The sequence below is a fragment of the Pongo pygmaeus genome, chromosome 6, assembly GCF_028885625.2.
Source record: "Pongo pygmaeus isolate AG05252 chromosome 6, NHGRI_mPonPyg2-v2.0_pri, whole genome shotgun sequence".
Classification (NCBI taxonomy): Eukaryota; Metazoa; Chordata; class Mammalia; order Primates; family Hominidae; genus Pongo; species Pongo pygmaeus.
The window spans coordinates 85479604-85493799 of record NC_072379.2 but is presented as its reverse complement, the minus strand read 5'-3'; the positions used below and the strand labels follow the sequence as shown (position 1 = coordinate 85493799).

The 14196-nt window shown below is 46.0% G+C and overlaps 2 protein-coding genes across 6 annotated transcripts in view; one reads left to right on the top strand and one right to left on the bottom strand.

Moving 5' to 3' along the window:
• Positions 1 to 14196, top strand: part of GATAD1 (GATA zinc finger domain containing 1) — a 46891-nt gene that overhangs the window by 17030 nt on the left and 15665 nt on the right. For 4 of the 5 annotated variants that reach the window (XR_008503540.1, XR_010126950.1, XR_008503539.1 and 1 more), the window contains one exon: positions 250 to 520. The exons of the other annotated variant lie outside the window; for it this stretch is intronic. The gene's annotated coding sequence lies outside the window, so the exon portion shown is untranslated. Of the gene's footprint in view, positions 1 to 249; positions 521 to 14196 lie in introns of those variants that run through there. 5 annotated transcript variants of the gene reach the window in all.
• On the bottom strand, positions 4017 to 13440 carry ERVW-1 (endogenous retrovirus group W member 1, envelope). The gene is made up of 2 exons (XM_054493862.1): positions 12875 to 13440; positions 4017 to 6246 (listed from the first exon to the last, which is right to left on the bottom strand). The coding sequence occupies exon 2, from the start codon at positions 6016 to 6018 to the stop codon at positions 4402 to 4404; it is 1617 nt and encodes a 538-aa protein (XP_054349837.1). The 5' UTR covers positions 6019 to 6246; positions 12875 to 13440; the 3' UTR covers positions 4017 to 4401.

Genomic DNA, 14196 nt, shown 5'->3' with positions numbered 1-14196 from the left:
GCCATGTTTTTGTGGGTTTCTGGCCTGTGGGCCAGCCTCAGTGCTCACTCTGAGGTCATGTCCAAACTTAGAACACATTCAGGCCTACCACAGTCAAGGCTCCCTTTCTCAACTCTGGTCCTCTGCACAAATATCCGAAGCCTAGAAATAATAATTATCTGTCCTTGTGTCTTACATTATGAAAGTCTAGGAAAGGGCCTTGGGAATTAAGAAGAATGGAAAAACTGGTCTAACTGCTGCATGCTTCAGCTTGCAGGGGAATCACTGAAATGGGGACAGACCATAAAAGGACAACCAGAAGAGTGGCTTCAGCAAAGGCATCGTTTTTCAGAGCAAGCCAGAGAATCCTGCCAGCGTCCTCAGGCAGGGCCCCTGAGCACAGAGGTTACGCAAGGGATTGTCCCAGCATGTTGATGACCTGAGCATCAGAATAATGCCATAGAGGAGCTTCCAAAGAGTTCATGTCAGGTTTTGTAAGCTGAACATTTCTAGGCAAATAAAATTTGATTTTGTGAATAAAGCTTGTTTCTTCAACTCCAGTGCAGATTCTCATAGATTGATAGTGGCTTGTGATCCAGATAAAGAAAACAATTTTTCAAAGATTCATATTCTTTGTAGACATACGGATTTAGAGACCATCTAATCTAACTCCCTCATTCTACAGATAGGAAAAATGAAGCCTAAAGAAGTTAAGAAAATACATGGAAATGTCACTGCTGAACTGCCATACGTAGGATCTGAAAGAAATTGGGTAAATGCTACTGTGAAAAATACAGTACTAGGTCCAAAGAATCTAATACAAATTAAAAATCTAAATGTTATTTCTAAAGCATCCCTGCACATAGCTGAACTTACATAGTTTCATTTTCTTTTCTGTTGAAGAAGAGGCAATTGGCTGGGTGCAGTGGCTTACGCCTATAATCCTGGCACTTAGGGAGGCTGAGGTGGGTGGATCACCTGAGGTCAGGAGTTTGAGACCAGCCTGGCCAACATGGTGAAACCCCATCTCTACTAAAAATACAAAAATTAGCTGGCTTTGGTGGCCGGTGCCTGTAATCCCAGCTACTCCGGAGGCTGAGGCAGGAGAATCACTTGAATCTGGGAGGTGAAGGTTGCAGTGAGCCAAGATCACGCCATTGCACTCTAGCCTGGGTGACAAGAGGGAAACTCCATCTCAAAAAAAAAAGAAAAACAATCACTTAACCTGTGTTGTTTATTAAACATGACAGACTGGCGTGAAGTAATTACCAACTATAAACAAAACTACAATCTGCCAGGCATGGTGGCTCATGCCTGTAATCCCAGCACTTTGGGAGGCCGAGGCGGGCGCATCACCTGAGGCCTGGAGTTCAAGACCAGCCTGGTCAACATGGTGAAACCTCGTCTCTACTAAAAATACAAAAATTAGCCCGGCGTGGTGGCACGTCCCTGTAATCCCAGCTACTCAGGAGGCTGAGGCAGGAGAATCGCTTGAACCTGGGCAGCAGAGGTTGCAGTGAGCCAAGATCGCGCCATTGTACTCCAGCCTGGGCCGACAGAGTGAGACTCGGTCTCAAAAAAAAAAGAAAAAAGAAAAGCTACAATCTTAACCTCAACTTCACATAACATCATCTCTACTTCTGGTTAGCAGAAGATGAGTGGAAGTGGGGAGGTTTATTACAAAAAGACTGTTAGACCTTACATACTTCTCCCCATGAATAATGAAGGTGTGAGTGAAAAAGACAGCAATTTTATTTTTATTTTTTTTTGAAACAGGTTCTTGCACTGTCACCCGGGCTGGAGTGCACTGTTGTGATCACTGCTCACTACAGCCTCCACCTCCCAGGCTCAAGTGATCCTCCTACCTCAGCCTCCTGGGTAGCTGGGACCACAGTTGTGCACTACCACGCCCAGCTTTTTTTTTTTTTTTTTAAGAGACGGGGTCTCCCTATATTGCTTAGGCTAGTTCTCAAACTCCTGGCCTCAAGCAGTCCTCCCACCTTGGCCTCCCAAAGGGTTGTGATTACAGGCATAAGCCACCACACTCAGCCAGCAATTTTAGAATAAAGGGTGAAGGTGCTGTTGGGGAAATATAATTTAATAAACAAAGTCTTCTCTCAACCCAGAAATCCTCTCCATGAAGGCAGTAGAGAAAGAAAAGCTTTATTATTGAATGAAAGTTAAATGAGAATGTGATGCACATCACAGGCACTTTGCTAAGAGATCACAAAGACAGAAGGAAATTTCACCATTTTATACAGCCAAGCAGGTGCAGCCCATTACTTGTATGTTTTCGAGATAAATAGTCCTCAACTAAGAGAACTTGACAGCACCATTGGTCACACAGTTCATCCTAACTTTACCTGATCATTGATGTGACCACTTGTGTTATCTAAGATATCAACTTTTCGGGGGTGGGGGAGTGTGGAAACAGGAGTTACTTTTATAGCTTGGTGCAAGGCACTCGTTAAGATTAGGCTGTTACCCTCCCACAGAAACTGGAAGATAAGTATGCTATCTGGTAATGTTTACATTTCCCAGGTCCTTGAGAAAGACATTCCTAGGTCATAAAGCTGACAAAAGGCTGATTCAGTTTTTAAATATATATATCTATCTATATATATATATTTCAGGCTGGGCACGATGGCTCATGCCTATAATCCCAGCACTTTGGGAGGCCAAGGTGGGTGGATCACCTGAGGTCAGGAGTTCGAAACCAGCCTGGCCAACATGGTGAAAACTGTCTCTTCTAAAAATACAAAAAAATTAGCCGGGCATGGTGACACATGCCTGTAATCCTAGCTACTGGGGAGGCTGAGGCAGGAGAATCACTTGAACCCGGAGGCAGAGGTTGCAGTGAGCCGAGATTGCGCCATTGCACTCTAGCCTGGAAACAAGAACAAAACTCCGTTTCAAAAAAAAAAAAAAATATATATATATATATATATATTTCAAAGAGACTGAGAAAGTGCATACAAGTTTTCTCAAGTAATAACCTGACATAAAGGGAGGAGAGGAAAATTTCTTGCCTCATTTTCAACAGGTGGAATTAAACTTATTATTTTAAATTCATATTTATCCTTACAGTGCCCATTCTAAATTTGGAAGAGGAAGGATGTGGGCCAACTTTTGGCTTAGGCCCTCATGTCAGGGCTTCTCTTAGCACATATGGTACCTTTCTGAGATTTTCAAACTGGCAGCCACTTTGGACTGATCAAGTTGCAAAGCTGAATTAATTGCTTACTATTGTAAGGGAGAGCTATGCCAGTCAGGCCCAGGCTCCCTTGGCAGAGCAGACTGCTGATCTTCTGTGGGGTTTTGGGGAAGCTGGAAGTTTAAGGACAGGAAGACTTCGAGAGGTATCAATAGGATGACGTCATCTGGGGTGGGGATTGATTTGGGCTGTAATAGGAGCTCTACTTAGAGAAGTGAACAAAGAGTTTAATCTGCTTCAGGCAGAAAAACGCCTAGGAGTAGGACGTCCAGGGCAGGCCTTTCAGCTCACTGATGCCTTCGAGGAACCAAGGCCTTTCTGTTTTCTTGCTCTACCATTAGTGGCCCATGCGTTTTCACCCTCATGATTGTGTTACTTGGGGGTCCTTGCTCACAGAGCTCCCAAGATGGTGGTGAGCTGCTTCCAAGATGGTGGCGGGCTGCTTCCAAGATGGTGGCAAGCCTCATGTTCTCTGACCTGGGGTTCTTGGCCTCATGGATTCAAGGAATGGAACCTTGGGCCATGTGGTGAGTGTTATAGCTCTATTAGAAGCTGTGGGTCACAGAAGAGAACCGTGGAACCCAGTGACTAGTGTTCAGCTCAATTAGGACGAACCTGGACACTTAGTGATGCAGGAACAATGGCAAGCCTTTAGCCTGATTGGGAGCGGCAATGGGCACCTCGCTGGATCAGGAACACAGTGGACACCCTGCAGGATCCGGAGGGATGGGAGTCAGTGGCGGGTCTGCGGTGGCGGCAAACAGCAGTGGTGGACAGCGAGCAAAAGCTCAGCTCAAGCCGTAACAAACATGGACCAGAAGAGTGCAGTTGCAAGATTTAATAGAGTGAAATAGCATGAAAACAGAGCTCCCATACAAAGGGAGGGGACCCAAAGGGGGTTGCCGTTGCTGGCTCGAAGGCCTGGGTTTATATCCCGATCATTGTCCCTCCTGCTGTGCTCTCAGGCAATAGATGATTGGCTATTTCTTTACCTCCTGTTTTTGCCTAATTAGCATTTTAGTGAGCTCTCTGATTGGTCAGGTGTGAGCTAAGTTGCAAGTCCCGTGTTTAAAGGTGGATGTGGTCACCTTCCCAGCTAGGCTTAGGGATTCTTAGTAGGCCTAGGAAATCCAGCTAGTCCTGTCTCTCAGTCCCCCATCTCAACAGGAAAACCTAAGTGCTGTTGGGGAGGTTGGCCGACGACCGCTCTAACTGCTTCCTGCTGAATTGGGGCGTAGTAGAGGTTGTGCAGTTGAGATTTCCTCAGGAGGGGTGCCTTTGATGTCATTAACATCAGATCGTGGGCTAGCAGGCCAGTCCAGGGGTCTGTGGTAGATCTTAGTCTTGGACTGCATCTTGGGCTCCATTTGTAGTTTTACAGCTTCGATTCTGGAAGAGACAAAGTTAACAAGGAGGTTAAAGATACAGGGTCCAAAGAGAAGTAGCAATATTATAGCTGCTAGAGGTCCTAAGAAGGGGAGAATCCAGGGCATCCATTGGCTGAAGAGGCCCCAGGGTCCAATGTTTCGAAGCTCCTCTGCTCTACGTTGTATTCGATCTCGAATTTCTTTAACTTTCTCAGTGACAATTCCGGATTGATTAACATAATAACAGCATTCTTCCCCTAAAAATAAACAGGTTCCCCCTCTTTCGGCGGTTAGCAAGTCTAAAGCTCTTCGATTTTGAAGGACTACTGCTGCTATGGAGTTAAGTTGATCTTGCAAGGTGACCAGGGAGTCGGCGACCCGTTCCATGTCCCCATTTAGTTCTTGAGATAGTTTGTAGTAGAACTGAGTAGAGGTTGTGATACCACCAATGCCAGTACCTAGTGCACCTAGCACTCCTGCTGCCATAACAAAAGGAAGAATGGGTACTCTTTTGTTACGGGGCTTAGATACGACATAATTGTATAAATCTTGTTCAGTGTAGATGGTCATAGGGGGCACTAAGAATGAGAGGAAGCACATAGATTCTGAAGAGCCATTCAAACAACGATAGGCTGAGGTACCACAGACAAAAAATATTCCTGAGGGTAGGCAGACTACTTGTGTGGGAGGAGTTACCCACCTGATGCATTGGGAGTTGGTTGTGTTTGTAGTATTGCTAAATTTTACACAGGTGAGGTTTGAGGTATGGGTTATTTCCAGATTGGAAACAAGAGGTCCTACTAAAACGGAAGTAGTGTTTATTTCTGTGCTGAAGTTGTTCCATTGTTCAGGTACAGGGATTGAAACATATGGCCTGAAGGCCAGGGGGAGGCACATCCAACAGTTAGTAGGGTTTTGGGCCGAGACCTCATGGAGCCCAGTGAGGGTGGTATTAAATAGGCTTACCAGGCGAGTATGGGTACGGAGGGTTTCATGTAGTTTTGAGAGATCTAGTCCTTTGTAGGGGCTAGAGGTGCTATGTACCTGGGTCAGTTGGGAGATTACTTCTTTTACATGTTTTTCTCTTGCCTCATCTTGAACTCCACCCCCATCAGACATACCAGTATGGGTGAAGTAAGTCCAACAGACAGTGACTCCAAGTCCTCCAGGACAACTAGGATTAATCATTTTTCCTGTCCAATAATGAGTATTTCCATGCATGCAAAGAGTGGCAGAGTTATAGCAGTTGCGGGGCATATGGGTGTGGGCAGTGAAGGTGGGGGTTCCCTTAGAAAAACTCCTATACGATGGGGCATCAATATTTCCGGGATGATGCATTCTCCATAGAAACTCTTGGTAAGGGGAGCTACTGGTCATACAGCGGCATGGAGGGGGTGCAGTGAAAGTGAAAGAGGGTAAGAGAACAGTAAAGAGAAAAATATGATAAGGGAGGGCCATGGGGATTTATGATTTTAGTTACTTTCCTCCTGGTTGTCGTTTGAAGAGCAGGCACAAATCCTCTAGAGGTTCACAGGAATAGCTAGCGTTGTCTCCTGGATTTTCGGGTTCCTTTGGCAGTATCCAGGGTTTGACTCGAGTGTGATGTATCCAAGACTCCACTCCAGCCACTTTAACCGCGGTTGGGGTAGATAAAATGACTGGGTTAGGGTCCTTCCCAGGATGTATCTAGGGATGGGGAATTAGAGGGAAGGGACTTGACTAATACCATGTCACAAGGGTGGAATAGTTCTTTTCCCTCTTCTCGGGGATAGGCTCCTTGTAATGTTTTAAGAACTTGTTGATATTTGGCTAAGGAGGTGATGTCTGCAACTAAGTTGGCCGTCTTGGTCAAGCACAAGGTCATTGGTTAGGAAGGGCCGTCCATACAGAATTTCGTATGGGCTAAGTCCTGCTTTTTGGGGAAAGTTGCAGATTCTTTGTAAGGCTATAGGCAACAGAGCAGGCCATGTGAGGTGGGTTTCCTGGGTTCGCTTTTTTAGATGTCCTTTGAGTGTTTCATTCATTTTCTCGACCTTCCCTGAGGACTGTGGCCTTCAGGCGCAGTGTAAGTGATATTGTATACCTAATGCCTGGGATACTCCCTGGGTTACTGTGGCCTTGAAAGCAGGGCTATTGTCACTCTCTAAGCCTCGGGGAAGTCCGAATCTGGGAACTATTTCATGAACTAGTGCCTTTATTACCTCTTGGGCCTTTTCTGTCCTACAGGGGAAGGCCTCTGCCCAACCAGTGAAAGTATCTACCCAGACTAGTAGATACTGAAATCCCTGAGATTTGGGCATGTGGGTAAAATCAGTTGCCAGTGTTCTCCAGGGTAATGGCCTGTTCTTTGTTCTTCTGAAGGAGCTTGGCGATAAGGCAGGGGATTATTTCTTTGGCACACTTCACAGGCCCTGACTATCTGCTTGATAGTTTTGAAAAGGCCTGGTCCAGTAAATAATGATTTGGCCATCTGATGGGTGCTATCAATGCCTAAGTGAAAGGTTTGGTGAAGGGTTTTAAGTAATTTCCATTGGTTAGCTGCAGGCAAAAGTATTTTCCCTTCTTCAGTGGCTAGCCATCCCGAGGGGAGAAAACTATGTCCTTGTGAGTTTCCCCATTCTGTTTCTCCTGCTGAGTACTGGGGCTTGGTTTCCCGGAGGGGATTACCCTATACTAGGGGTCGTTTTATAAGCATTTCTAATGGAGGGTCCTGCCTTGCAGCTCTTTTGGCTTCAGTATCTGCTTGGCAGTTCTATTCTATTTCCCTTTCCTTTCCTTTCTGATGATCCCGGCAGTGTAAGACCGCCACCTCTTTAGGTTTCTGTACAGCCAATAATAATTTCCTAATGGCTTCCTGATGTTTGATAGATGTTCCCTCAGAAGTTAGGAATTCCCTTTCTTTCCATATTGCTGCATGGGCATGGAGGACTAGGTAAGCATATTTAGAGTCTGTATATATATTTGCCCTTTTTCCTTCTCCTAATTCTAGTGCCCGAGTGAGGACTATTAGTTCTGTTAGCTGAGCACTAGTTCCTGGAGTGAGGGGATTACTTTCAAGTATTCCATTATCACTGACCACTGCATGCCCCACTTTTCAAAGTCCTTTTTCTACAAAGGAATTTCCATCAGTATACAAGTTGAGGTCGGGATCAGTCAAGGGAACCTCTAAAAGGTCACCTTGAGCGGCATAGGTTTGAGAAATTACTTGTTAACAGTTATGTTCTATCTTTTCTTCGTTGTCTGGAAGAAATGTGGCTGGGTTAAGAGTTGCACAAGTGTGCAGTTGCAGCACTGGCCCTTCAAGTAATAGAGCCTGATATTTAAGTAAACAGTTGTCTGACAGCCACAAGTCTCCTTTAGCAGTGAGTATGCCATTCACATCATGAGATGTCCACACAGTAAGATCTCTTCCCTGTATTATTTTAACTGCGTCAGATACTAAGACTGCTACTGCTGCCACTACCCATAAACAATGAGGCCAACCCTTTGCCACTACATCAATTGCCTTAGGTATGCCACAGGTTGCAAGCTCATCCCTCGGATCTGTGTAAAGACTCCTAGAGCTATTCCTGTTTTTTCTGTGACGTATGAAGAAAAGTCTTGCCCCGTTGGCAAACTTAACATTGGGGCTTGGGTTAGGGCCTGGAAAGTCACTTCTACTTCAGTTGTCCTTCTTACTAAATGGGTATTGGCTTTCTGAGTTTCCTTAATTAGTGTATTTAATGGTCTGGCTATTTCGCCGTACCTGGGAATCCATATTCGGCAGTAACCTATTATGCCAAGGAATCCTCTTAGTTGTTTTAGGGTTTTGGGATGAGGATAAACCAGTGTAGGCTGGATATATTCCTCACTGAGGGCCCTGGTGCCTTTGGATAATTTTAGCCCTAAGTAATCTGCTGTGAGCAGAGCTGAGCCTTTGGTTTGGAAACCTTGTAGCCACAGGTAGCGAGGAAATTGAAGAGCGCTTGGGTGGCTTGATGGCACAAGGTTTCTGAATGGGCGGCCGAAAGTAAATCATCCACCTACCGAAGGACAAGAGTGTCCAGGTATGAGGATTGCCTCAAGTCTTGGGCTAATGCCTGGCCAAATAGATGGGGGCTATCCCTGAACCCCTGGGGTAAAATAGTCCAGGTGAGTTGAGATGTTGGGTTTGAAGGATCTTCAAAGGCAAACAAGAATTGAGAGTCAGGATGTACAGGGATGCAGAAAAAGGCATCCTGAAGGTCCAGGACTGTAAACCACTCTGCTTCCTCTGGTATTTGGGAAAGCAGAGTATAAGGGCTAGGTATAGATGGGTATAGAGGAACAACAGCCTCATTGATAATCCTGAGATCTTGCACTAACCTCCACTGTCTGTTGGGTTTCTGTACTCCTACAATTGGAGTACTGCAGGGGCTACTGCATGGTTTTACTAGGCCTTGGGCTTTTAGGTCCTTAATCTTTTGGAGTCCTTGTTGGGCCTTGGGTCTGAGGGAGTACTGCCTTTGGTAGGGAAAGGAGGCGGAATCCTTTAGTTTAACTTGAACAGGATGGGCATTCTTTGCTTGTCCATATTGTCCTTCTGTTGCCCAGACTTCAGGCAATTCCTTCCTCAAGCAGGGGACAACAAACGGGTGTTCCTTCTCCTATGTTCAGGTGTATAATGGCCCCTGCTTTTGCTAGAATGTCTCTCCCTAATAAGGTAGTGGGGCTTTCAGGCATAATTAGAAAATCATGTGAAAAGAATAAAGCTCCCCAGTCATAACTTAGTGGCTGGGAGAAGTATCTAGTGACTGCCCGTCTTAGGACCCCCTCAGATAATGGCAGATCTGGAGGACAGTTGTCCGGGACAGAAGAGTAAGACTAAAGACCGCGCCAGTGTCCAGGAGACAACCTTCTGGCCCTCAATGTCAAGCATACCCAGGGCTCTATGAGGGTGACGGCATGGGCTGGCGCTTGCCCCAGGCACCCTCAGTCCTGCTGCTGGATCATCTGGTTAGTGGCTTCTGACTCAGAGGACCTTTGTCCCCTGGGGCAGTGGTCCTTCCAGTGGTTCCCTTGACATAAGGGGCATGGACGAGGGGGCGGCTTACTTCTACTTGGACAATCTTTTTTAAAATGTCCTTGTAGACCGCACTGGAAGCAAGCCCTATTAGGTATTCAATTTGCCCAGCTTTTCCCTTTTCCAGAGCCTCCAAAGTCCGCTTGCCTGAGGGCCATGACTAAAGCGGTGGCTTTTTTTTTATCCCGTTTGTCCTGTTCCGCCTGCTCCTCCTGATCTCTATTATAAAAAACCGAGGTTGCCAAGTTCAATAGGGTTTCTAAGTTTTGCTCCGGGCCTAAGGCAGACTTTTGAAGTTTTTTTCTAATGTCTGCAGCTGACTGAGTGATAAACTTATCCTTTAAGATTAGTTGGCCTTCAGTAGAGTCAGGTGACAGAGAGGCATGCTTCCTCAGTGCCTCCCTTAGTCTCTCCAGAAAGGCAGTAGGATTTTCTTCCCTTCTCTGTGTTATAGTGGACATCATTGAGTAATTCATAGGCTTCTTCCTAGTTTTCCTTAGTCCTTCTAGCACGCAAGTTAGCAAATGTCTGCGGCACCAATCTCCATGTTCTGATTCTGTGTCCCAATGAGGGTCTACACTGGGAACTGCCTGCTGGCCTGTGGGGAATCATTCTCTTTCCTCTGTTGTCATCCTATCGTTGACCTGACTGAGATACCAGAGATCGCCAAATTCTCGGGCTGCAGTTATGGCGGCACTTCTCTCATTTGGGGTTGGTGTCTGATTTAGCAGTAACATTATATCTCTCCATGTCAGATCAAAGAATTGTCCTAACCCTTGTAAAACATCAATATAGCCATCAGGGTTATCTGAGAATTTACCTAGGTCTGTTTTAATTTGCTTTAAGTCTGAGAGAGAAAAAGGCACATGCTCTCTGGCTGGGCCGAATTCTCCTCCTCCCACTGCTTGGAGGGGTCATAATCGGGGAATATTGGCACTCTTTGGTTCACTGTTTACCCTTTTGTCTATCTCCTTTTGGACCATTTGGGTTGAAGGGGAGTCCTTATTAGTTGGGGAAGGAGTCAGGGGGATGCTGGGATAGGGAGGTAAACTCTAAGGGCTTCCTGTAGGGCATAAATCACACTTTTTACATAATTGCGAGTTGTCTCTTAATGAAAAGAAAGTTTGTACTTATGGCACTTCACTCCATTTGCCTTTTCTACAAAAGAGGTCTAGCTATAAGATGGTGTTATAATTTATACTTCCCTCAGGAGGCCAGGTTTCTCCCCCTTGAAGAGGATATCATGGCCAGGCAGTACTGCAGAAGAATATAAGTCGTTTCTTTCTTAGCGTCTGAGGATCAAATTGGTCCCAATTCTCCGGAATACATCTTAGGGGCGTTTTTGTCTTGCGGGGAACGTTTCCTATCTGAAAAAAGAACATAGGGATGCCAGCACCCCTAGTCATTTTCCGATGAGCTTTAGTCCTAGAGTGTCCTCTATGGTCCTAATGCTTATTCTTTCCAGGGTGCATCACCACCTGTGGACCTCTGCTTATTGGATTAGTTACGCTCACCGATGTAGCAGTCCCGCACCTGTTTTCCCACCTCTCTTGACCACAGAGAAAGGGGTCCAGGCTGCTGGATTCTAGTGGTCCTTTACCAGCGTGCCCAACATTGCCTTTGCGCTCAGGGGTGAGTCCTAGAGCTGGGCTGGGTTCCTGAGTATTTTATAACAACCCAGCTGCCCCATCAAGATGCATTCCCATAAACAAGTTCTTATGCAAATTCATTACAGAGAGGGTGTAGCTAACCTTTTGAATCAGGATTGAGATAGTCTTTCGATTCTGTAAGTACTTTAAGGCTTGGCTGAGTGTAAACAGCTCACATGTTTGAGGAGACCAGTTATTAGGCAATTTTTCTAACTCTGCTTCCACAAGAGTCTCCGTATCAATTACTCAATACCCACTGTGGTTTTTTTCCTCAATCACCTGGGAGGAACCATCTATCTTCCTGTCCTGAAGGGAGTTCCTCCTAGGTCTGGTTGGACCTTTGTATGGTAATTAAGATTTAAATCCCCTGTTAGGAAATCTGCTGGGTTAAGGGAATTATCAGTGGTTGGAGTTACATTACCTTTTTCTAACAGAATAGCGCCATACTTAAAGATTTTTGAGTTAGTAAGCTACCTTTTTGCTTTTTTGATTAGAATAATTCTGAACAGGTGAGGTGTGTTCACAATGAGGTTTCCTCTCAAAGTTACTTTTCTACTTTTAGCAAAGCAGTTGCTGCTACCGACTGAATGCATTTGGTCCATCTGCGGGTTACTGGGTTAAGGATTTTTGATAGGAAAGCTATGGGTTGTCAATGGCCTCAGTGCTTTCAGCCTACGCTCTTATTTACGCTGACCACAAAGTGAATTGGAGTGCTATAGGGTCACGGAGAAGACCTTCAATTATCAAGTACAGGTTTTAAATTTACCCTGGCTTTTAAAGGAATAGGGCACACTGTTTTTTACTATTTCTTTCTTTCTCTCTTTGACGCTCTCTTTCCTCTGTCTCTCTCTCTCCTCTTTGTCTCTCTCTGTCCTCTGTCTCTCTCACTCTCTCTCTCCTGTCTCTCTCTCTTTCTCCTCCATTTCTCTCTCTCTCCTCTATCTTTTCCCTTAGCCATTTACAAACTTGGGGCCCTGGCAAGGGTGGTGGGGAATGGGTCCTACATAACTGCCCATGTCAAGAGCTGTATGCCTAAATTGGGAGGGACACCAGGGATAAGACTCCCTGGGTTATAGCCTAGGTGCCTAAAGACGCAACAGCGTAGAGCTTCCTTAGATCCCTTTGGAGATACAACTTGCTAGAGGAAATGAAAGTCTGAACCATTAGTACCTAGGAGGCAGGGATCAGAGGAAGTATATTCAGAGGTAAGGAGAATTTTGGGGCTACACTTTGAAGAAAGTTGTGGTTGGGACCCAGGAGGTATGGGTCAGAAGGAAAGATGGGGGTGCATGCATGGGCGACTGTTGAGTAGAGACTTCTGGCTACACCATGATCTCAACTGGCTACTGCCAGGAGTTCAGGACGACAGCTTTCTGCCTCTAGTCGGCCCTCGGCTTCCCCAAGAAAACTGAAAGTTGAAGCTGGCTCGAGGCAAACCAAGTCCCCAACCCAGAAGGGTTGGGGGTTATCAGAAAGCCCTTCCCCAGATAGCCTCACATCTGAGTCTTAAGTCCGGTGGCCACGCTAATCATTTTTAACTGGCCGATGAGTGCCTGGTATTTTCCTCCAATTCTAAGGAAGGATAGGACAGAATAGCAAGCGAAAGTGGTCCAATATTACTCACCACTTTGGATGTCCGTTCGTGGTTGCCAAAATGTTCCCGGGGGGTCCTTGCTCACAGAGCTCCCAAGATGGTGGTGAGCCACTTCCAAGATGGTAGCAGGCCGGTTCCAAGATGGTGGCAAGCCTCGTGTTCTCTGACCTGGGGTTCTTGGCCTCACAGATTCCAAGGAATGGAATCTTGGGCCATGCGGTGAGTGTTATAGCTCTATTAGAAGCCGTGGGTCACGGAAGAGAACCATGAAACCCAGTGACTAGTGTTCAGTTCAATTAGGATGAACCCGGGCACTTAGCCATGCAGGAACAATGGCAAGCCTTTAGCCCGATCGGGAGCAGCAGTGGGTGCCTTGCTGGATCAGGAGCACAGTGGACACCCTGCAGGATCCGGAGGGATGGGAGTCAGCGGCAGGTCTGCGGTGGTGGCAAACAGCAGTGGTGGATGGCGAGCAAAAGCTCAGCTCAAGCCGTAACAAACATGGACCAGAAGAGTGCAGTTGCAAGATTTAATAGAGTGAAATAGCATGAAAACAGAGCTCCCATACAAAGGGAAGGGACCCAAAGGGGGCTGCTGTTGCTGGCTCGAAGGCCTGGGTTTATATCCCGATCGTTGTCCCTCCTGCTGTGCTCTCAGGCAATAGATGATTGGTTATTTCTTTACCTCTGTTTTTGCCTAATTAGCATTTTAGTGAGCTCTCTGATTGGTCAGGTGTGAGCTAAGTTGCAAGCCCCGTGTTTAAAGGTGGATGTGGTCACCTTCCCAGCAAGGCTTAGGGATTCTTAGTTGGCCTAGGAAATCCAGCTAGTCCTGTCTCTCAGCTGCAAGATAATTGCTGTATCTCCAGGCGTTTTGCCCTCATCCCAGAAAGGAAGCTCGCCCCAGGACTTCTATCGATGTTCACTGTCCAGAACTATGTCACATAGCCACAAATGACTGCAGTAAAGATCATGTGACTCAGTAATTCACTCTCCAGAGAGTATAGGAAGGCAAGAGAGGTGGTGTTGGAATGGATGTTGAATGAATTCATCTATAGGATATACCACAATGTCGGGAATAAGTGGGAGATGTTGCAATCGAAATGGGCTGATTATAGTGGGGATAAGTGGCTCGTGGGGTGGCAGAGGTCAGGCAGTTGCAATGTGAGAGGCCAGGTGGATGTAGCTACCATAATCGGCAGTAAAGCCAGCATGTTAATTGCAGTGGTCTGACCTGCAGGGATCTTTGGTGCTGCCTAATTATGGTAATACAGAAGTTATTAAGAAATAGTTTTTTGGCAGCTAGAAAGGGTAAAGGTTCTTGGAAATTTTCTTGTAATAAGAAGCAACCCT

Bases quoted from the DNA above. Each gene is read 5' to 3' on its own strand.
- ERVW-1 (XM_054493862.1), bottom strand. From the start codon at position 6,018: ATGGCCCTCCCTTATCATATTTTTCTCTTTACTGTTCTCTTACCCTCT.